Raw genomic sequence first — 23,579 nt, 5'->3', positions numbered from 1 at the left:
CATATGGTTTTGAGTCAGTCTAGACTTTATAGTATCATTTAACACTGATTATTTCAATACAAGCAATGAGATCATTTTCCCCAGAGCCCTGATTTCACAATGCTGTGTGCTGGTTTATAAATGAAAAAAACATGATCACATTAAATCAACATTGCCTTTTTATCTTATAAGCATCATATTCGAAGCCTTCACAATTGTTCTTGCTTGAATTCTTTCACGGGAGTGGGTGTCGCTGGCTGGGCCCAGTGTTTCTTGCCCGTTCTGAGTTGCCCTTGAGAAGGTGGGGGTGAGCTGCCTTCTTGAACCACTGCAGTCCATGTGCTGTGGGTAGACCCACAATGCCATTAGGAAGGGAATTCTAGAATTTTGATCCAGTGACACTGAAGGTACAGTGATAAATTTACAAATGAAGAGGTGAGTGGCTTGGAGAGAAACTTGCAGGTTCCATCTAAAGGAGACTTAGTGAATTGCTGGGATGGAATTGGTCTTTGTCAGGAGACTACACAGACTTTGTTACATTGAGTACTCTTTTTAATCCCTGCCTGACACTTCCTTCTATTGACCTCAGTAGGCATAGAGCATCCTGACCAGCCAGTATAATAACATCCAGTTTACCATTACTAGAGAGATGAGTTCTACCCCTCCAGTCTCCCATTTGCACTGATCAGGAGATGCAAGAGTTTGAGCTGGTGCTGAAAGAATTGCTCTCAGCCAATGCAACATCACCAACTTACATGTGTAATATGTGTAAAACTGGCCCGAAGCCTTCTGTCTTATGTTGGAGTCTAGTGGAGACATAGTAGCTGTGATTGGGATATGGAACAAGGATTCAATCAGACTGATTTGGAGAGACTGTTTCCTCTGCAGATGGTGCTGGTCAGAGATGGAGTTGGGGTGGGGGGAGCAGACTGGGCATTCTGGTAATATTTGAGCTAGGCAATTTGGTCCAGTGTTTGGGAATCTGATGTCCCCTGAATAAAATGTACAAATGGAGATTGAGCAGCGCATGTAATACACAATCATTTTGAATTGAAAATGAATCTCTGGATGTATCTCTTGTGTTTAATTACACGAGACTTAAAAAGAGACCCCGCTGTACTCCACTTGCTGCACTGGTACAAGGGAAGGATATATATTTGCCCTGGAGTGTGGCAACACAAAGTAAACGTTTCATGGTAGAACGTTGAATGAGCTAGAGGAATAAATGGAACTGGGGGGCAAGGCAGCACTGAGCCAGTGTAGGGCAGTGCTGATCCATTAGCTACTAGGTTCCCCATTAGCAGCTATTGATTCTCCCAGCCTGACCTTTATCCATACTTTTGACTGTCCAACGGTTTTCCTCTCTCACTGGGCTCCATTTCCAGCTCTCATTTACTCCTCTCCCCACCCCATCTTCAGCAGATACATCAACCTTTTCCGAGCTGAAATCAGTTCTTAAGAAGGGTTACCGATCCTGAAATGTTAACTCTGCTTTCCACAGTTTCTCCAGCAATTTCTGTTTTTGTTTCTGATTTCCAGCATCAACAGTTCTTTAATTTAAAGGTAAATGGATTTGAGGAACAAACCAGCCATGATTACATTGAATTGTGGGGGCAGTTTTGAGGAGTTGAATGGCCTCTTGCTGTTCCTTATATTGCATTTGGTTTGGTTGACCACTGGATATGAAATATTGATCAAACTATAAGGTTCTTGAATACTCAGTGTTGTTACGATGGATAGAGAGTGAATTCAACAGGCACATGCTCCTGAGTCCTGCTGACTGTGTTTCTGTTTGAAGGTTGCAGAGTCCCTGATTCAGAGGGATGGAGACTTCCTCATCCGTGAATCTCTCTCCAGCCCTGGCAACCAGGTGTTGACCTGTCAGTGGAAGGACACCCCTCACCATTTCAAGATCAACAGAGTGGTTGTCAGGCTGAACGAAGGCTACAGCCGCCTGCAGTACCAGTTTGAGCGGGACAGCTTTGACAGCATCCCCGCTCTGGTCAGGTGCTATGTGGGGAACCGCAAACCCATCTTCGAGCAGGTCGGGGCCATCATTTTCCAGCCCATAAATCGGACTCTGCCGTTGAGGTGTGTGGAGGAGAAATACGGGCCAGCTGCTCCCGTCAGGCAACAGGTCTGCAGCACACCGGATGGAAAACTGGACACAGAAAAACGTCTGAGCTTGAACGTATCAAACAGGCCTAGTCAAGAGCGGATTCTGCCAGCTGGAAACCTTTTGAGGTAGGTGTCTGGATAGAAATAATTCATTAACCACAGCAAATTAAAGGGAGGTGATGGCTGAGTTGTATTGTGACTGGACTGTTAATCTGGAGACCTTGGTCCGGGGACCCAGGTTCAAATCTCGCCACGGCAGATGGTGGAATTTGAATTCCATAAAAATCTGGAATTAGGAGTCTAATGATGACCATGAATCCAATTTTTTTTTTGTCAGAGAAACCTATGTTCACTTATGTCCTTTAAGGAAGGAAACTGCCACCCTTACGTGGTCTGGTCTACATGTAACTCCAGACCCATAGCAACTTGATAGACTCTTAACCGACTCCTGGGCAATTAGGGATTGGCAATAAATGCTGACATGGTCAACGATGCTTGATTCCGCGAATGAATAAAAAAATTAAGATTTAAGTTAGAGATTTTTCCCTGTTTAACAGCAATATATAAAATTTAATCTGACAGCTGCACTGCATGATGTGCGGAGATTTTCTGCTGGCTTTGATGAGGAGTACTCCACTACCTTTTTAGTTCAGGGTTAAAACTCTCAGAACAGCAATTGGCACAGAGGTAGCTTTTAAAAATCCAGTATAAAAATAACCCTGTGTATTTTAAACATAGCCACCAAACGAGCTTTCCACTTAAAGAAACTGTGTTGCTGGTTGGACGTTTGAATGGTTTCCTGTTTGGGATTTGTTGTCTTTGGCTTCATGAGATCGATGTTAAGTGGATGCACCGTGCAGACAGTGTTCTCATTGGTCATGCCTCCCCCCTCCACCCCCAACCCACCACCACCACCTGTCCCTCCTCTGCAGTCCCAGTTTTAGCAGTAGGCAGTGAGGGGTGGTGGAGGAAGTAGTGGGGAATTGAGATGCACAATCAGCAGATGGCTTGCTGAGAATGACAAGTGGGAGATAGTGGGGACTGCAGATGCTGAACAGTCAGTATAGATAGAGTGTGGCGCTGGAAATAGCACAGCAGGTCAGGCAGCATCTGAGAAGCAGGAGAGTTGACGTTTCGGACATGACCCTTCATCGGGACTTCAAGCGGTCAGGGGTTGGGGAACTGCTACCAAACTACCCCTATGAAGGTCCCATATTATTATGAGTAGAAGTGGAGCTCCTAACACAATAGGACAAAATTAATAAAATTAGGCTATCTACTCTAGTCCAATTTGCCTTCTCTTCCCCTGTGTCCTTGAACATTTTTCTTCCTCTTTTATTTGATGGTGTCTCAAACCTTCCAAGTGAAAGATATTTATTAACAGCCACTGGAGTATTGCTGAGAAACGAGACACTCTATTGAAGCTTTTCATTTTGCACTCCTCAGGACAGACGCAAGAGTACCAAATTCCAAAAGGAACAATAATTTATACTGCATGGGAAAAGGAATTTTACAGCATGAGATTCAGCACCCCTTCCCCTCTTCCAATAGTCTGGGCGAGTGCCAGATGGCATTTCTCTCTTTTTCAGCAATTTTATTAATTATACTGTTTTCTTTGCTTAGACCAGTTGGGAAAGTGTGAAAGGTTTTTAAGATCATCAAGCTCTGTTTAGCACCTTTGTATATAAGACCATTAAGAAATGTAACAAATAAAACTGATAGAATTGAAATGAAACAGGACAGCTTGTGCTCTTCATGGTCTTGATGAATTCGAGTTTATTACCTCAAGCTAAGTGAACAGACGAAACTATTTATTGCCAGGGCTCTTCCTGTCCAGTTCTTTACCATCAGCTTCTCAATTCACTTTTGTACAAGGAAGCTCATACATACCTCATTTGTATAATCCCCTGTATAGTCCAGTTAAAACCAGACTACTGTGTGTTAATTATTGACTCTCTACTTTTCCAGTCGTTTCCAACATTATGTGTGCGACCTTTGTCCTTGAAAAAAATTGTATCGCTGTAGCATTTTAAAATGACGTCACTTTCCCATCTTTGACCTTGGGGATTAAATGTCCCTGGAGCTGTTTTAAGTGAGTATGTACACCAGGTTAAGTTGATGGTTTCTTCTTCCCATACCGATATTTGCTTTACATCCTATGTGGAATTCCTTAGTTATAACATGGCGATTCAGTATATTTATGTTCTTCTAGGTAGTTTAGCAGTCCCTTTTGTCTTCAGGTGCCTGTACTTGGCACTGTCCAAGTACATAAGGTGTCAGCAAAGGAAGGATTCTGCCGAAAAGTACTTGTATCTCTATGCATTAGATCGGCAAATGTTTAAAGCACCATCTGGTGATAGATTTACAGGTTTTTAAAAGCTTTTCTTTTCTCTGTCACAATAGGAATAAAGACAAGAGTGGGAGCCAGCCTGCAAGTCTTGACTATGTCCAGGATAGACGCCTACCCTTGAAATCTCATCAATCGGAAAGTTACCTTCCTTTGGGTGAGTTTGAATCAGTCCCATCTTCAAAGACTTTACAATAGAAAGACATTGAAGCTTTTTGTTCCTCATTTTAAAATGCCTGTGCCGTGTTTACCGAGTTTCTTACCTTATTCAGTGGTCACTGTTGCTTCAATATTGTACCAAAAGTAGCGAGCAAAGTTTTGGTGTTTTATCATTTGAGCCATTTCTTGGTGAATTAACCTGTGTCTGCTGTCCTTCCATAATTAACACTAATAGACGTTCATATTATAGTTGTTGCCTTGTACACCAGTTACAGAACCGAAATGTTTAATGCAAGTCATCTAGCTATTCGCCTGTAATTTTTAAATGCAGCAATGCTCCCCTTTTAAGTAGTGTCAAATGGAGCAGGTTTGTTATTAAGTAGTTTAAAAAATTACTACTCGTTTATTCACCAATACCGTCTTATCGCATTGTAAAGTATTTTGGGAACAGAGTGCAAAAGTCTTTTGGTAACAGTCTGCATACCTACCAGCTGGCTGAATCTCCAAATAGGTTGCTTCCCCATTCTCTCAAACTTTCAGTACAGGTTTTGGTCTTCCCAGCACTGACAGGTCACTTTTAGGGATAAAACAAATTAACTGCAGTGGAGAAATCAATCTTGCAAATATATACCGACTACGTTGTGAGGATGTATTTTGTGATTTCATTTTAAAGTAATCAGGGGAAAGAAGCACCTCCACTTTGGCTCTTTGCTGCATTATTGGAATAGTAAAAGATCTATTTACATGGTATTTTGTTTACTTCGAGCTGATGTATTGGGCTCAAAAAAAAATCTTGAATTGGGAATGAATTGCCTGATATTACATGCAATCATAATGGGAAAATCTGCTTTGTTTTAAGTAGTGGGTTTCAGGAATCTATCTCTTTCCTAAAATGGGAAATTTCTGTAAATCTCACAGAAGGAAGAATCTGAATTTGTACAATAGTTCCCCTCTCTTCTTTGAAATAGTGCTTTGGATTTTTTTAATGTCCACCTTTGAGGGCAGATGGGTAGAAACTTTCAGCCCTAACCCAGCAGATGTGACACTGTAGCACTCTCTTTGTACCCCCTGCAATGTCTGACTCAGAGGCACACTGGCATCCTTTGAGCTGGAGCTAACACTGACTGTTAGTGGATCCTAATCTACTGCACCATTTGTTATTTACTCACAGGAATGAAAGCTCCGCTCCAACAACAGCAACAACAGCTACCGCACCGACCTCAGCAACAGCAGCATAAAGTAATGGAGGGAACTGCATGTATCAAGCCCCAAGTGTTTCGAACAGGCAGTGAGCCTGCTCTCAGCCCAACATTCACCCGAAGCCCCACTTTGGAATTTCAAGCAGGGGAAGCACTGAGAGGGTCTGATAGTCAACTCTACCCCAAACCACCTCCAAAGCCCAGCAAGGTATCCTCACTGAGAATGCCGCATGCCCCTTCATTAATGAACAACTCTGATAGAGGCAAGTACAGTAAGATGAGTGCTGGTAGCCCAGAAAGGGGCAGTCATTATACTGAACTAAAAGATGATGCCTCAGTGGAGCAGGCCGGGACAGACCCATACTTATTCCAGCCTGACAGCTTTGTAGAAAGACTAAACACTGAGGAAGCAGCAAAGATCTCCTTCCAAAGAGCCAACTCAGTCCTCAGCATTTCGGACGAGAGCCCATTCCAGTTCACAATCTCTTCTGCTGAAGATGAGGAAAAGGCCAGTGATCCAGTCTTCATTGCACCCTCCCTTGGGAACATCTCTTGCTTTAAACCCAATGACTTCAAATCCAAACTGCTTCACCCTGACAACAAGCCCTTAGAAACGTGGGTGATCAGACGTGTTAAAGAACTGTTTGCCAATAATGACCCTTCAACTATTGCCAAGCACATCCTTAAAGTGGACTGCCAGGTAAGAATTTGTGTTACAGTTCACATCATAGATTTGTAAAGTTGCATAATTGTATCTAACTTTACCAGTTACATGTTCAAGTATTAAATGCAACACTCTGCGAGTCAGGAAGGCTGCATAAAGTGTCAGCTGGATGTTTTCAAGAAGATGTCATTTGTATGATAATTTTAAAATAATTTGCCCCCATTGGTTGTGGGTTGTATGAATACAGGAGTTAGGGACACAGTGATGGTAGATGAAGGAATGACGAGTATGCTGATCATTTTGAGGTCAATCACTGAAATCCTCATTGTGGAAAGTATCTGACATTTTCTATCTGATGCTTCTATGATTTTTTACAACAGTTGGAATCACTACAAAGCCCAAATGTAACACCTTTTGTTAGATCCTTTTGCAAGACGTAAGAACATTGAAGTGTATAAACCCCCTTTGTATTCTTAGAATTAAATGAGAAAATGTTTCCTGGGAGGGGCAACCACATCACATAAGTCGGATAAGCAGGATATTGGACGCGTATCAAACAGTACAGGCAACCGCTGTGTGAATCCTTCAGAGTGTGAAGTAGCTGGTGGAAAGTGTTAATAAATAAACTGATAGGTCAGTGCATTGCTCCCTGATATCTAACTGACTGTAAGGCATGACATTTGGAAACCAATAGTATTTATTGGTGGCATGCTTTAGAAAACACTTTAACTTACTCGTGCAGTGCATAATCAGCACAGGATGTTTTCTAAGACTGAAAAAATGGTCATCCACAGTGTTGTCCATCAATTCTGGAATGGGGTGGTGGGAAAGATTTGCTATTCAGTCCCACTGCAACTCCCTCCGGTTGACACAACTGATGCCTGGCGCAGACACTCTGGAGTTATTCATTCACTTAGAGATTCAGAAATGGGAACATTCTGTTTCCTTTGTATCTCGCCATGCGCTGCTGCCTTGTTTTTGCTGTTTGCCCCAGAGGATCCTGCAAGGTTCCTTAAATGGACTGATAACACATGGAGTGAAGCTACCTGAGAGTTAAGTGAGTGGGCCAAATGCATCTTTTTTCTGACCTGCTTGTTCCCATCTCTGAGGTGTGTAGGCTGTGCTCCCACTTTTAAAGGCCAGAGCCCAGTGTCCATATACTCCAGCATAATATGTCCACTTTACCTGTGATTTTCACTAATCCATATTCCAGTGGGTAAATCAAAAACTCTTGTATAAATCATTCCCCTCCCCAACAACCAGTGCAGATTGTTTAGACATGATGAAACAGTAGCATGTAGGAAACTTCTCCTCCAAATATCCTGTAGATAATGGTTTGCTGTTTCTTTTCTTTTAGATTCCCTACAGTGTGGAAACAGGGCCTTCGGCCCTACAAGTCCACACCAACCCTCCAAAGAGTATCCCACCCAAACCCTTTCCCCATTACTCTACTTTTACCCCTAACCTACACATCTCTGAACACTATGGGCAATTTAGCATGGTCAATTCACCTAACCTGCACATCTTTGGACTGTGGGAGGAAAACGGAGGAAATTCACGCAGACACGGGGAGAATATGCAAATTCCGCACAGACAGTCGTCTGAAGCTGGAATAGAACTCGGGCCCCTAGCGCTGTGAGGCAGCAGTGCTAACCACTGAGCCACCGTGCCACCCTAGGTAGGGTTTTCTGAATAGGGAAGAGTTGAATCTCACATGACCCCTGCTAATGTAGGTAACAAAATGTAAGAGCAGTCTGCTGCGCAGGCAGAACACTTGCCAATTCTCCATAGAAGGGAGTAGATATAGGTTTATCTTTGAAACAGTGATATTTATAGTAATTTTTGTGTCACAAATAGCTCCCTGATTAGTTTTCAGGCACAAAGCTTCCCAGGAAGTTTACAGTGATAGAGAATCAGTCCATGCAGACATTGGCATTTTCGACATGCTGTGAGCCTAACAGTATCCAGCTCCGAGTGGTTCATCCCACTGAAATGCTGAGTTTGGAGAAACAGATAATTAAAACACAATGTTTGTAATTAATAATGTTTTCAGAACAGAAACACGTAGTGGCGGGGGAGGTAAACTCAGCACACTAACAGTCGTCTGATCAAGTATCCCACTTCAGCCCTGTTCTGAGAAAAAGTGACTCCTTTCCTTTATTGCCAATTAGCTGAAATTCAAGTGTTCAATGGTGGCTGTCTCTCCAGTAAATGATCCGACTCTCAAATGTAACTGTAACATCGGAACAATGGCAAAATGTCCTCAAAGGTAGAATCAGTTTGGTTAAATACTTTCAGCCGTTTGCCTTTTCGTAATGATCTATTTTTCAAACTTCCCAAAACTGAAGGTTTATTCAAGCATTGGTGTAAAGGCTGCTTGGTGTCGCTTAGGATGAAGAATAGACAGATCGAAAGAATGTGGCCGTTCAGGTGTCTAACAATGCAGGATTCACTGTTGTACTTAACCATTCAAGAAGCGCCACTCCATTATCTGCAGGATGATGGTGGGATAGTTGGAGAAGAAAATTCAGTAGAATGGACATAGCTGGGATCTTCCAGCATTTCCAGCTGGGGGTCCACTGCTGAGAGAACTGTAGTCAAGGCTACTATCTGCTGACTTGGAAGAGTGGCCACACAGTGTTGACAACCACCAGAGGCGGAGAGATGATTGGCACAGACCAGTAACAGAAAGGTGCCCTCTGGGTGTGTTCACAATGCCACACTCCAGGGTCATGATGAAATACATTGTGAAAGGCTCAACGTAGAAAATCCTTGGCTATAATCTCTGCATGGTTCAAGGGCAACTCCAAACTGAAGCCACTGGTCTACTGGCTTACAGTGACTGATCAGTTAATATTTCAGTCATACGGATTACATGCCTTGTCTTGCAAAGTTGTCCACCTGTAGCAGAGCTAGTCAGTAGCTGACACAGGCCTCAAGGCTATTTCATCTTAAAAAGTCTTCTGTGCCCACTAGGGGTAAGCAAGCACCCCTCACTAAAGGTTTGCTAGGAAATACAGGGCAATATATTTGCCTTGTTTATATATTTATGAAAATATGGCAGCCCAAATATAGTTGCCAAACAGACACCCATTGGCTGGAAAAACCCAGTGAGGACCAAACACAGCAAATCCCTGAAAATTCTCTACCTTTGTTTATCCTGAAGGTAAATTTGGAAATTCCTGACTTCTGTATGTAATAAGTATATTTTACCAAATGGATCAAATTTTATGCATTTTGATACAACTTCCATTTTAGACACAAATGTGAGTGCAAATTTTTCTGGCATAAGTGCTGATCTACAACTTTCATCTCCTGTTTTTTAGCAGTATCTAACTCTCTGTTACACCCACAGCAAAGTTGAATATCCTGTGGTATTTTAGCATTTGGATTCAATGGAGGTAATTTTGACATGCATACAACAGAAGGATTGCAAGTCAGTAATTTGCATCTCTCCCAGTTTTTATTGCCATTCAAGATGGAGTGATGTCAAGTCACTGTTATTCATCTTAGACTAATGCACAAAGTCAGAATGTTCCCCATTCTCTCTGGGTGACTCGAGCTTATTAATACCACATGCTTTGAAATACAGCTTTGGAGTTAAATCTTGGCAACTGCTGGTGGTAATAATTGCACAAATGCTTCGTGCTATTTTATTGAAGGTGCTAACCCAGTTAAATTCAATAGACTAATGCTTCCACTAAAATGAAATCAGTAATCAATGCGCTCAGTCGTTGTGCATGGGCCTTGTTTCAAATTCCAGCCTCAAATTATAGGAAACATTCTAAACTGTTTGTTTCTAACTGCTTGCTATTGTCAGCAATCTGTAATGTAACTGGGAATTTAAAAAAAGGTAGGCCATTCAGCCCTCAGAATTTGTTCTGCCATTGTATTGGAATATGATAGATTTGAACGGAAATAATTGCAGCTTTTGAAATCCAGACCTCAACCACTGGCATTGCGGAAATTTAACAGCAGTGAATGGAAGCACAAAATGTGGACCTGATGCAGCACTGTCTCTTGTCAGAGCCTGGACTTTAATATAATGTTATACTATAAAAGTAGACTATTTCAAAGAGTTCATTCAATTTATGGCTGACCAGTCTTTCCACTGTTATAATGCCAGATTATACTGCAAGGACATCAGCTCTTTTAAATTATAACCGACACAGACTGAAATTAAAAAAGCATCTTTCAGAACCTAAGGACATCCCAAAGGACTTCATAGCTAATAATCGACCCAACCATATTGCAACATTTAGGAACGGCATTAGCTAAACCATGCACAGAATGATCCCACAATCAGCAATAGGATAAGAACCAGATAATCTGCAGACACACAGTTCTTTTCAGTACGTGTTGAAATTTAACATTCATTAACTTGGAGCTTCCAACAATAATTTATATGGGCTCATCAGTCAAGAACATAAACTTACAGATGAGTTACAAAGTAAAGGGCTATCTACATTTTTTATCTGTATGCTACAAGTGTCAGTTTGGTTTGGTGGTACAATTTGTGTTTTTAAGTCAGAAGGCTCTAGATTCACAATCACAGAATGTGTAATGTACACTAACATCTCACTGTAGCATTGGGAGAATGTTATGTTAACAGAGGGATCTTAAGGTCCCACCTTCCTGTTTAAGTGGATGTTAAAAGTTGCAAGGATTCTGTCTTGATGAATGGAGGAGGTGCTCCTTAATTTGAATGAATATTCATTTTTAGTCACAATTCCCGGCAGCTTCAGTGATCTCATTGGTTTGGGGGAGTTTGTTGTGTGTGAAATGGATGCTATGTTTGTCAATAAGGGACAACGAGTGCATTTCGAAAGCAACCCATCAGTTGTGAAGTCCATGCTGAGAGTGAAGTGATGGGGTTTCACCAACTCCCCGAGCAGGGCATGCTAATGTGTGGTCTGAAATGTAGCTGTGTGCAGCTACTATAGCAGAATGGTCACTGAGCAGAATGTGGAAGCCTGGTTTATAACAACTGGCATCAGTGCTTGGGAGCTGCTACTGAGAAAGAAAGTTAAAGCACAGGAAATTCAGGGGATCTTGGCAACTTGGATCTAAAATTGGCTCAGTGACAGGAGGCAGGGTGTTGGGCGAAGGCTGTTTGAGTGACTAGAGGCCAATGTACAGCAGCCTTGGTGGTATGAGTGCTGGATCCCTTATTGTTTGTGATACATATAAATGATATAGAAGAAAATGTGAGAGTGATGAGAAGTAAGTTTGTGCACACAAAAATTGGTTAGGTTGTTGACAGTGAGGAAGCAAGTCTTAGGTTACAGGAGGATATGTGACAGATGGCATTAAATCTGTAAAATGTAAGGCACTTTGGAAGAAGTAACAAGACAAGGCAGTAATTAATGAATGGCAGGGCACTAGAAAGCTCAGCGGGCAGAGAGATGTTGGTGTGCCTGTCCACAGATCCCTGAAGGCTGTAGGACAGGTTAGTAGCTGGTAAAGAAGGCATATGGATTCTCGCTTTTGTCAGTTGTGGCGTGTCGAAGCTGTAAAGGATTTTGGTTAGCTGGAGTACTGGGCCAAGTTCTGGTCACTGCACTCTGGGAAGGATATGTTTGCATTAAAGGGAGTGTAGAGGAGATTCACTGGGATGTTGCCCTGGGATGGAGCAGTTTTGCTGTGAAGAGAGGCTGGATAAGCATGGGTTGTTTACTTTAGAGTAGAGAAAATTGGAAGAGCACCTGATTGAGGTGTATGAGATTATGGGGGTATGGATAGGGTGGATAGGAAGCAGATTTTCCCCATAATTTTAAGATGAAAGGCAAGAGGTTTAGAGGGATTTGAGGAAATTCTTTTTCACTTTAGAAGGTGGTGAGAATGCATTGCCTGGGAGAAGGGTCGAGGTGGAAAACTTCACAATTTCTAAAAAGTACTTGGATGAGCAATTAACATATCATTATATTCAAGGCTAGGAGCCAAGTGCTGGGATGTGGGACTAATGTAGATTGAGTAGTTTTTGTTTTGTCAGTGCAGACTTGATGGTCCAAAGGGACTTGTCGCCACATTGTGATTCTAGTGCTGTAACTCCTAACCTTTTATCTTTGACATGTTGTTCTGATTTGCATGTTTTTTTTAAATGAATAAGTGATGGTGAGTTTGTATAAATTATTCAGGCATGAGTGTTTGAACTTTTTGTCCTTTTACACTAAGAAGCTGCAAAGAGAAACTGCAATTCCATTGTTGAGGGATAACTTTACCTAGTCAGCTTTCCTATGTTCCTGTGTGTTTTTCATATTTGATCTCCTTGTTCTTTTCCCCCCTCCTAATACTTCAAGAATTGAGTGCTTGGATTACATTGTTTTTTAAATCCCCTTATTGCTCTCGAATTCTGTGCCAGGCCAGTGAATTTTGAAACAAGGGTATTGACTTGGGGAATGGTCACACTTGGCTTTATTTCAGTGGTAATATAATTAGTCATTGAAAAATAAATCTTTTAATAAAACGGCAATTTCCTGTCTACAACTAATAAATTTGAACTTTGAACTTTCCAGGTTGCTAGGATATTTAACGTTTCTGAAGAAATAAAGCAGCAGATGGGAGTGAGCTCAGGTCTGGAGCTTATTACATTGCCTCATGGGCACCAACTGCGTCTCGATTTAATAGAAAGGTAAACAGTACCAGTGCACTATTTATACTGTGCATAGTAAAAGCAGAATATAATGAAAAGCTACACCATGATGCAGAGTGAAGGAAAAGGGAGGATCAGTGCAGTAAAAGCTAATTAAAATGCCTCCCTTTCTTCACCTCGGTTCAGTTGCTGAATGTACTGACCAGTAAAAGGGTCAAGCCTCCATCTTTGTTCTGTGCAGGGTTAGCTGAACTTAAATATAGTGGCAGCAGGGAATGTCTATGCGATTTGTCTGGTGTCAGTGCCAGTGGTTGGAAGGGGGGGAAATCAGGCTGGGTTTCTGCTTCTCAGCACCACCTGCTGGAATGTTTGAATACAGCATTGAAGGGGAAATTCAATTTGTGGGAATCACAATGGGAGTTAGGAGGCAGAGAGTATCGATAAAGCGAACGTTGGGGTATGATCATACAGTGATCTTATTACTGGAATCATAACTGCTGTATTGGAGGAGATTGGGAAGAAGTGATGTTTCAGTTTCAAAGAGCCTTGGTTCGAGCCCCACCTGGAATTGTGTGTTCACTTCTGAGCAATAATCTTTGGAAAGGAAGATATGGTGCTGAAAGTTTGCGATGATGTATCGCTAATTCAGCAGAACAGTAAAGCCATATTATCGAGGTGTGTTCCCTTTACAGACTTGATGGCAAACTAATCACCTTCAACTCAGCAAATGTGGAGTTTAGATCAGAGTGGTGCTGGAAAAGCACAGCAGGTCAGGCAGCATCCGGCGATTTTCCTGCTCCTCAGATGCTGCCTGACCTGCTGTGCTTTTCCAGCACCACTCTGATCTAAACTCTGGCTTCCAGCATCTGCAGTCCTCACTTTTGCCTAAGCAGATGTGGAGCCTATTGTTTGGCTTTTGGGATTTACAGTCACAAAATAATAAGTTAAATACCAGAATAACTCCAGAGCAAGTTGCACAAACATTGTTATATTTAGAGGTGATTTAAAAAAGGCCTTCAAAATAATGGTGGGATTTGAAGGATATAAATAAGAGTCCCGTGGGGGATTTAACCCTCTGCCTTTACCAGTCAACAATACAGCTGTGCACACAGAGTAACATAATTGTCATTTCAAGTTACATTCTCATCTGCTGCACAGTTCCTGCTGTTTCTGTTTCTATATAATTATTTGACAATCAAATTACTCTGGTCTCAGTGATGGGATTAAATCATTGACGAGTTAGAGTGCTGCACTTAGTTTTTGGTCAGGCAGGAGAGTTTTAGAGAATGTGATCATCATTCGGCAACCTGCTCTTGATGCACATGAGGTCAGAAATAGCTGTGGTTGTGATGCTTCTTGAGGTCAAATAGCTACTATCGGTAGTGTATCAATGGAAAGGCGACCAGATGGAGAATGTGACAGACAGACTGTCTGTTCTCTACCACTCCAATCCCACCAAAATTATAATTCCTCCTGTGGTATTGTTATACATGACAGTTTCTTAATCTTCAAACTACAAAGCGGGGAGAGTGATTGAATTCAACATCCACGTGATCTCCAGGGGACAGTACCAGATGAGAGGTTACTGTGATTTATTTGTTCTCGGGATCTGGACAGTTTGACAAAATCACACTGCCCAGTGTCCCCAGGCACACTCAGGGCCAATCACAGAGTGAAGTTCAGAGTCAGGTTTACTCGGTAAAAATAGCACATTTGCTTTGCTGAAGGCTGTAGGTAAGCCAATTAGACAGAAACTTGTGTTTACCACCATTGAACTGCTAAAAGTGCTCTACTGCCAATTAAATGGTTTTGAAGTGCATCACTGTTTTAATGTAGGAAATGCAGCAGCCAATTTGCACACAGAAGCTCTCACAAAAGCATTATGGCAATGTTGTGACTACATAGATATTTTGTTAAGTGGGCTGGGATAGATGCTAACCAGAACAGATCCATATCATGCAATCTTTTGCACCCTTCATATGAGAGTGGACAGCCCTTAATTAAATACCTTATCCAAAAGATGACACCTCTGACACTGTGGTGCTGCAATGATGGTCCTGGTTCTTGTTGGATTATGACAGCAAGCTGGCAGGTTTAATAATTATTCCTGATGTTAGCTCACTAATTCTCAGAATTATTGCATTTAATTTCATAACATTGCTTGACTAAAGTTTGAATGCACAACATTGAAGTTAAAAATCACACAACACCAGGTTATAGTCCAACAGGTTTAATTGGAAGCACACTAGCTAGTGTGCTTCCAATTAAACCTGTTGGACTATAACCTGGTGTTGTGAGTTTTAACTGTACACCCCAGTCCAACACCGGCATCTCCAAATCATGAACATTAAAGTTGTTAGTCTCAGACCACTGCTTTAAGACACATTGCCTATATTGACCTCGGTATTGACCTTTTTGTATTAACAGATAATATATGTTAATGATATAGAAGATGGTATCAGCAATAACAATAGCAAATTTGCTGATGATACAAAGCTGGGTGGCAGGGTGAAATGTGATGAGGATGTTAGGAGATTACAGGGTGACCTGGACAAGTTAGGTGAGTGGGCAGATGCATGGCAGATGCAGTTTAATGTGGATATATGTATGGTTATCCACTTTGGTGGCAAGAACAGGAAGGCAGATTACTACCTAAATGGAATCAATTTAGGTAAAGGGGCAGTACAGAGAGATCTGGGTGTTCTTGTACACGGTGTTCTTGTTTAAAAAGGAAATTGAAGGGAAAGTTAGAACAAGAGAAGTCAAGAAAGACAACTGTATCAATGAGGCAGAAAACTCGGAAAGGCATTATGCTGTAAGGTTGAGTGAAATAAGGGTTGATGGGAAGGGTGAGAGCAGTAACAAATTAAAAATACTATACATGAATGCACGAAGCATTAGACATAAGATGGATGAGCTTGAGGCTCTTTTGGAAATTGGCAGATACGATATTGTGGGGATAACTGAGACGTGGCTTCAAGTGGACAGGGCCTGGGAAATGAATATTCAAGGATACACGTGCTATCATAAGGACAGACTGACGGGCAGAGGGGGTGGGGTGGCCTTGTTGGTAAGGGACGATATTCAGTCCCTTGCGCAGGGGGACCTAGAGTCAGGGGATGTAGAGTCAGTGTGGATAGAGCTTCGAAATACTAAGGGTAAAAAGACCCTCTTGGCCCCCAAACAGTAGTCTGGATGTCGGATGTAAGTTAAATCAGGAGCTGAAAGTGGCCTGTCGCAAAGATGTCACTACAGTTGTTATGGGGGATTTTAACATTCAGGTAGACTGGGAGAATCAGGATGGTATTGGGCCTCAAGAAAGAGACTTTGTGGAGTGCCTCAGAGATGGATTCTTAGAGCAGCTGGTGCTGGAGCCGACCAGGGAGAAGGCAATTCTGGATCTGGTATTGTGTAACGAACCAGAATTGGTCAGAGACCTCGAAGTGAAGGAGCCATTGGGAAGTAGTGACCATAATACAATAAGCTTCAATCTGCAATTTGAGAGGGAGAGGGTACAGTCGGAAGTGACAGTACTTCTGTTGAATAAAGGGAACTATGGAGCTATGAGGGAGCAGCTGGCCAAAGTTCAATAGTGCAATACCTTAGCACGGATGACCGTGGAGGAACAATGGCGGATATTTCTGTGTATAATGCAGAAATTGCAGGATCAGTTCATTCCTAAAAGGAAGAAAGATCCCAGGAGGAGGCATGGGCGGCCGTGGCTGACGAGGGAAGTAAAGAAACATATAAAGTTAAAAGTGAAAAAGTATAACATAGCTAAGATAAGTGGGAAAACTGAGGACTGGGAAGCTTTTAAAGAGCAACAGAGGATTACTAAGAAGGAAATACGCAGAGGAAAAATGAGGTACGAAGGTAAACTGGCCAAGAATATTAAGGAGGATAGTAAAAGCTTTTTTAGGTATGTGCAAGGCAAAAAAATGGTTAAGACAAAAATTGGGCCCTTGAAGACAGAAACAGGGGAATATATTACTAGGAACAAAGAAATGGCAGAGGAATTAAATGGATACTTCAGATCTGTGTTCACTGGGGAAGACACAAGCAATCTCCCTGAGGTAACAGTGGCTGAAGGACCTGAACTTAAGGGAATTTATATTTGCCAGGATTTAGTGTTGGAGAAGCTTTAGGTCTGAAGGTTGATAAGTCTCCGGGGCCTGATGGTCTGCATCCCAGGGTACTGAAGGAGGTGGCTCGGGAAATCGTGGATGCTTTGGTGATTATTTTCCAGAGTTCAATAGATTCGGGGTCGGTTCCTGAGGATTGGAGGGTGGCTAATGTTATACCACTTTTTAAGAAAGGTGGGCGAGAGAAAGCAGGAAATTATAGACCAGTTAGTCTGACCTCAGTGGTGGGAAAGATGCTGGAGTCTATTATAAAGGATGAAATTACTGCACATCTGGATAGTAGTAACAGGATAGGACAGAGTCAGCATGGATTTATGAAGGGGAAATCATGCTTGGCTAATCTTCTTGAATTTTTTGAGGATGTAACTATGAAGTTGGACGAGGGAAATCCAGTAGATGTAGTGTACCTGGACTTTCAGAAAGCTTTTGATAAAGTCCCACACAGGAGGTTAGTGAGTAAAATTAGGGCGCATGGTATTGGGGGCAAAGTACTAGATTGGATTGAAAATTGGTTGGCTAATAGGAAACAAAGGGTAGTGATAAACGGCTCCATTTCGGAATGGCAGGCAGTGACCAGTGGGGCACCGCAGGGATCCGTGCTGGGACCGCAGCTTTTTACAATATATGTTAATGATATAGAAGATGGTATCAGCAATAACATTAGCAAATTTGCTGATGATACAAAGCTGGGTGGCAGGGTGAAATATGATGAGGATGTTAGGAGATTACAGGGTGACCTGGACAAGTTAGGTGAGTGGGCAGATGCAGTTTAATGTGGATAAATGTATGGTTATCCACTTTGGTAGCAAGAACAGGAAGGCAGACTACTACCTCAATGGAATCAATTTATGTAAAGGGGCAGTACAGAGAGATCTGGGTGTTCTTGTACACCAGTCAATGAAGGCAAGAATGCAGGTACAGCAGGTAGTGAAGAAGGCTAATAGCATGCTGGCCTTCATAACAAGAGGAATTGAGTATAGAAGCAAAGAGGTGCTTCTGCAGCTGTACAGGGCCCTGGTGAGACCACACCTGGAGTACTGTGTGCAGTTCTGGTCTCCAAATTTGAGGAAAGACACTGGCTATTGAGGGAGTGCAGCGTAGGTTCAGGAGGTAAATTCCTGGAATGACGTGATTACCTTACACTGAAAGACTGAAGCGACTGGGCTTGTATACCCTTGAGTTTAGAAGACTGAGAGGGGATCTGATTGAGACATATAAGATTATGAAAGGATTGGACACTCTGGCAGCAGGAAACATGTTTCCGCTGATGGGTGAGTGCCGAATCAGAGGACACAGCTTAAAAATACGGGGTAGACCATTTAGGACAGAGATGAGGAGAAACTTCTTCACCCAGAGAGTAGTGGCTGTGTGGAATGCTCTGCCCCAGAGGGCAGTGGAGGCCCAGTCTCTGGATTCATTTAAGAAAGAGTTGGATAGAGCTCTCAAGGATAGTGGAATCAAGGGTTAAGGAGATAAGGCAGGAAGAGGATACTGATTAGGAATGATCAGCCATGATCATATTGAATGGCGGTGCAGGCTCGAAGGGCTGAATGGCCTACTCCTGCACCTATTGTCTATTATCTGTCCGGAGATGAGTGGTTGAGGGGGTGAGTGAAGCAGTACTTGAGGATCTGATGGGCTGCCTCATTGTCATCTATTCAGTAGATTGCGTGTTACAAGTTTCACTTGCAACATTTGAGCACAAATTCCAGAGTGACACTCCAGTATAGCACTGAGGTGGGTTTTTCTACCGTAGGAAATGCTTGGAAGAAGCATTATACCTCACAGGTGGATTTAAGACATTGTGTGGTACTCGTTCAAACAGTCAACTCCACTAAAATCAGAGGTTCTGGTCATTATGAGATAATGCACTTTGGTAGGAAGAATAGAGCCATAGACTCTTTTCTAAAAGGGGAAAAGTTTCAGAAATCTGAAGCACAAGGGTACTTGGGAATCCTAGTTCAGGATTCTGTTAAGGTTAACATGCAGGTCCACTAGGCAGTTAGGTAGGCAAATGCAAAGTTAGTATTCATTTGCAAAAGGGCTAGTATACAAAAACAGAATACACTGATGAAGCTAAGGGTCTTGTCAGACCACATTTGAATATTGTGAGCAGTTTTGGTCCTCGAATCTAAGGAAGGATGTGTTGGCATTGGAGGGATTCTGGAGGAGGTTGACAAGAATGATTCTGGAGCTGAAGGGTTTTTCTTATGAGGAGTGATTGAGGTCTCTGGGTCTGTACTTGACAGAGTTCAGCAGGATGAGGGGGGAATCTGATTAAAATCAATAGAATACTGACAGACCTAGGTAGAGTGGACGTGGAGAAGATATTTTCACCAGTAGGACCTGAAGGCACAGCCTTAGAGCCGGATGGTAATGAATCTGTGGAATTCTTTGCCACAGGAGATTGTGGAGGCCAAGTCATTAGCATATTTAAGACAGGGATACATAGGTAAGAGGACCAAAGGTTACAGGGAGAAGGCAGGGGAATGGGTTTGAGAAACACATCAGCCATGATCGAATGGTGGAACAGAATGGCCTTACCCTGCTCCTATATCTTACGGTCTTACCATGTTGCTTTTAGCAGGACCTTGCTATGTGCTTTTGATTGCTACATTTAGTTGGCTATAAATATTTGGGATGTCCTGAAATCATGAAAAGCATTATTTGTGTGCACATTCTTCAAATACTTCCTTTACCAACAGCAGGATAGTATTTAAAGGGCTGTAATGATGACTTTTTAAAAGAACATTAATTTGTTTTATGTTATCTTAAAGTTAAAATATTTGACTACCTCATGATTTAGAATTGGCTTACCATCCTGGGACCAGATCAGTAAATAAAACTGCTTTAATTTTCCCAGGTATAATACTCTAGCTATTGGGATAGCTGTGGATGTCTTGGGTTGTACAGGGAGTGTTCAAGAGAGAGCTGCTGTATTAAGTAAGATCATCGAAGTGGCCCTGGAGCTGAAATATTCCATGGGAGATCTGTATGGCTTCTCTGCTGTTATGAAAGCACTGGACATGCCCCAGGTATCTCCTTTCTTGTATTTTGAGCACAAAATTGCCCAGTTTAAGTTAATCAGATTATTACTGAATATCTTAGGTAAAGGTAAAGGCAAAGTCACCATTGTCCTACTGAACCATAGAGCTTTTTTTTTTAAAAGAATATTCACTCACAAAATTGAGTGTTACTGATTAGGTCAGCATTTATTGCCCAGATGGCAGTTTAAAAGTCTATTAAGCTAGACCAGGTAAGGACAGCTAATGCCTTCCCTAAAGGGCACTAATGGACCCGATGTTTTCTCTGACAATCGCCATCAGTTTCATGTTCATCATTAGACTCTTAATTCCAGATTTTTATTGATAGTGGATTCCGCCATCTGCCATTGTTGGTTTCGAACCTGGATCCCTAGCACATTATCTAGGTCTCTTAGATTAATAGTATAGCAATAATAACTCAAGGCTATTGCCTTCCCAGATGCTCTGATTAAACAGAGAGAGATGATTGGTGGCAGTTTAACCACTTCAGGGAAGAGGAGAGGTTGAGAAGGAGAGACCTTCGTGGTACCCTCAGCCAATGCAGGAATTGAACCCATGCTTTTAACGTCGCTCTGTATTGTAAACCAGACAGCTAGCCAACTGAGCTAACCTAGACATAATGAATATTATTGAAATTCTACCCTAGCAAGATTTGCTGATCAGTACCGGAACCATACTGTGAAGGAAGTGCCCAAGTTTGATGACTTTTAGTCTGATCAGCTAAGTTTGTAGAAATTTCTAAAATGGCTTTCATACTCTTGCCGAAGAAATAATCAAATGGGATTAGTGTAGATTTAGTTTGGTTTTGTGAGTAAATACTTGATGGACTGAAGGGCCTGTTTTGTATTTTATAATTCTACAATGTCAACCTCATCTGAGTAGAGGTGACAGCTGAGAATAGCTCCTATTCCATATTGCTAATCTGTGCTACCAGAAACTATGTCAGTGTGCAAGTGTGCAGTATGGACAGTGTCTAATTCTGCCTGCCCTCCTCTATGTTTGCCACACACTAGGAACAAAGTACTGGAGGTATGCTGTGGCTTTGAACTGAGACAAAAAATTTGGATTTATGCTGGTGTGAATGATTTGCTGCAATTATTGTGGGAGACATCTATTCATTCAATACATGTATTGTTCTAATGTTATTTTTTATACCTGCATAGATTACAAGGTTAGAGGAAACTTGGACTGCACTGCGACGTACACACACGAGAAGTGCCATTGTTTATGAGAAGACACTTAAACCATGCATCAAAGCTTTAAACGAGGGAAGAGGTAAGAGTTTAGGATGATTCACCCAGGAAGCAGCAGACCATTTAATCTGATGCAATTTAAAACAATGGGGGAGACTTTAGTTCCTAACACTGCCGTAAACCTGATGTGGAACAATATTCACTATATTGGACTGGGGTGGACAATGCTAAAAATCACACAACACTAGGTTATAGTCCAACAGGTTTACTTGGAAGCACTAGCTTTCGAAGTGCTCCTTCATCAGGTGGTTGTGGAACAGAATCATAAGACACAGACTTTATAGCAACAGGATTGCAGTGTCATGGAATATAATCTTAAGCTAAATTTGTTTATGTCTTCCATCTTTTAGAATGACCATGTTAGTTCCAGTTCCTTCATATGTAAATCCCAAAAAGTTCTGGGATTTACATAGGAAGGAACTGAAACTAACATGGTCATTCTAAAAGATGGAAGATGTAAGCTAAATTTATTTAGAACATAGAACATAGAAGAATACAGCGCAGTACAGGCCCTTCGGCCCTCGCTGTTGCGCCGATCCAAGCCCACCTAACCTACACTAGCCCACTATCCTCCATATGCCTATCCATCCTCCATATGCCTATCCAATACTACATTCCATGGCACTGCATTCCTGTTGCTATAAAGTCTGTGTCTTATGATTCTGCTCCACAAACACCCGATGAAGAAGCAGTGCTTCAAAAGCTAGGGCTTCCAAATAAACATGCAAATCTCATCAGCTGCAGCACAGTTGTTAGTATGCTTGTCTCTGGTTCAGATTCAATTGGAGTAGAGCAATCTAGGTTGACTCTCCGATGCAATAGTGAATGAGTGCTGTACTGTCAAATGTCAACTTTCAGACAAAAAGTTAAAATGATGCCCTGTCTACCCTTCAGGTCCAAGTAAAGATTCTAAAGCACTGTTTCTAACTTGGGAGTTTTCCCTTGTGTCTTGGCCAATATTTATCCTTCAATTGAAATCATGAAATAACAAATTATATGGTCAGTATCCCATTGCTATTTAAGGAAACTAACTTGGACCTATTAGTTACAACACTCCTACAATGTTGATATCACTTCAAAAGGCCCTCACTGTACATTGTGATGGAATGTGCAGTGATCATGAATGGCACTTGATAAAAAAATCAATCCCAAAGCTTTAACATCATCTAAGGCACGAGATGGAAGTGGGATAGAATATTCTCCACTTGCCTGGATGGATGCAGTACCAACAAGAAGCTGAACACCATCCAAGATAAGGCACCCCGTCCAACATGTTTCCATCGTTCAGCAAGGCTTCTTCAACAGCATCTTCCAAGCCTGTAACTTTTATTGCCTAAAAAGTCAAAGGCAGCAAGCAGATGGGAAAACCATCTGCAGATTCCTCTCCAATCTATACACCATCTTGACTAGAAATATATCACTATTACTGTTGCAACATCCTGGCATTCTCTCCCTAACAGCACTGTTCATACTGCTACACCACATAAAGCTGCTCACCACCTTCTCAAGGAATTGGGCAATAATAATCAAAACCTGTGAATCAATAAAAGATCAAAAATACAAATCAGTCTTTAATTGAAGTTTTCCACCTGCAAAAATCTGCTTCACAAAATCTCAGAGCAGTGCAAACCAAAATAGAGTTAGTAAAATGAAAATGTTAGTTGTCAATTAACAAATAAAAACACTTCTGAAGAGGGCACATGGAAACCAGGAAAGTCCCAAGATCTTTTCTTAGTTAAGGAGGGAGTGGAGAAACACAAGGTGTAATTTGTGTTGCTAACTTGTTTGAAAGCAGTGCTTTGATGTTGGCTGGATGTTGGATTAGGCCCTGCTGATTGAATAGCTATCTGACCCTTTGCTTCCCAGGGTTCTAAAGCGAAGAATAAGCACTTCAGTGAGATATCAGTTACCCAGCACGCAGCCATTGGTAATCAGTTTCTCTGGAGAAGATTGCAGGAAGTAAAAGCATTTGTAGTATTTATGATTAAAATTAATTTAAAAATTGCTGTGGTGAGATCTTATGCAAAATTGTAGGAAGAAGGAAATTGTATCACTTTGAAAGCAGCTTAAAGCATGTTATCT

General features: G+C 41.8%; 1 protein-coding gene and 1 long non-coding RNA gene across 4 annotated transcripts in view; one reads left to right on the top strand and one right to left on the bottom strand.

Annotated features, from left to right (window-relative positions):
* Positions 1–23,579, top strand: part of bcar3 (BCAR3 adaptor protein, NSP family member) — a 188,151-nt gene that overhangs the window by 160,436 nt on the left and 4,136 nt on the right. For all 3 annotated transcript variants that reach the window (XM_087990469.1, XM_043698829.2, XM_043698830.2), the window contains 6 exons: positions 1,778–2,223; positions 4,501–4,601; positions 5,775–6,502; positions 12,982–13,097; positions 20,064–20,235; positions 21,408–21,519. In XM_087990469.1, coding sequence (XP_087846595.1) covers positions 1,778–2,223; positions 4,501–4,601; positions 5,775–6,502; positions 12,982–13,097; positions 20,064–20,235; positions 21,408–21,519 — 1,675 coding nt within the window. The remainder of the gene's footprint in view (positions 1–1,777; positions 2,224–4,500; positions 4,602–5,774; positions 6,503–12,981; positions 13,098–20,063; positions 20,236–21,407; positions 21,520–23,579) is intronic.
* LOC148149098 (uncharacterized) lies at positions 136–4,844 on the bottom strand. The gene is made up of 2 exons (XR_015758110.1): positions 4,708–4,844; positions 136–321 (listed from the first exon to the last, which is right to left on the bottom strand). It is a non-coding gene; the product is annotated as an uncharacterized LOC148149098 (long non-coding RNA).

Source organism: Chiloscyllium plagiosum, unplaced genomic scaffold, assembly GCF_037043375.1.
Source record: "Chiloscyllium plagiosum isolate Xiang-an unplaced genomic scaffold, Cpla_swu_hap1 HiC_scaffold_9, whole genome shotgun sequence".
NCBI lineage: Eukaryota > Metazoa > Chordata > Chondrichthyes > Orectolobiformes > Hemiscylliidae > Chiloscyllium > Chiloscyllium plagiosum.
Note: the sequence above shows the minus strand (reverse complement) of the source record. Positions and strands in the feature narration are given on the sequence as shown.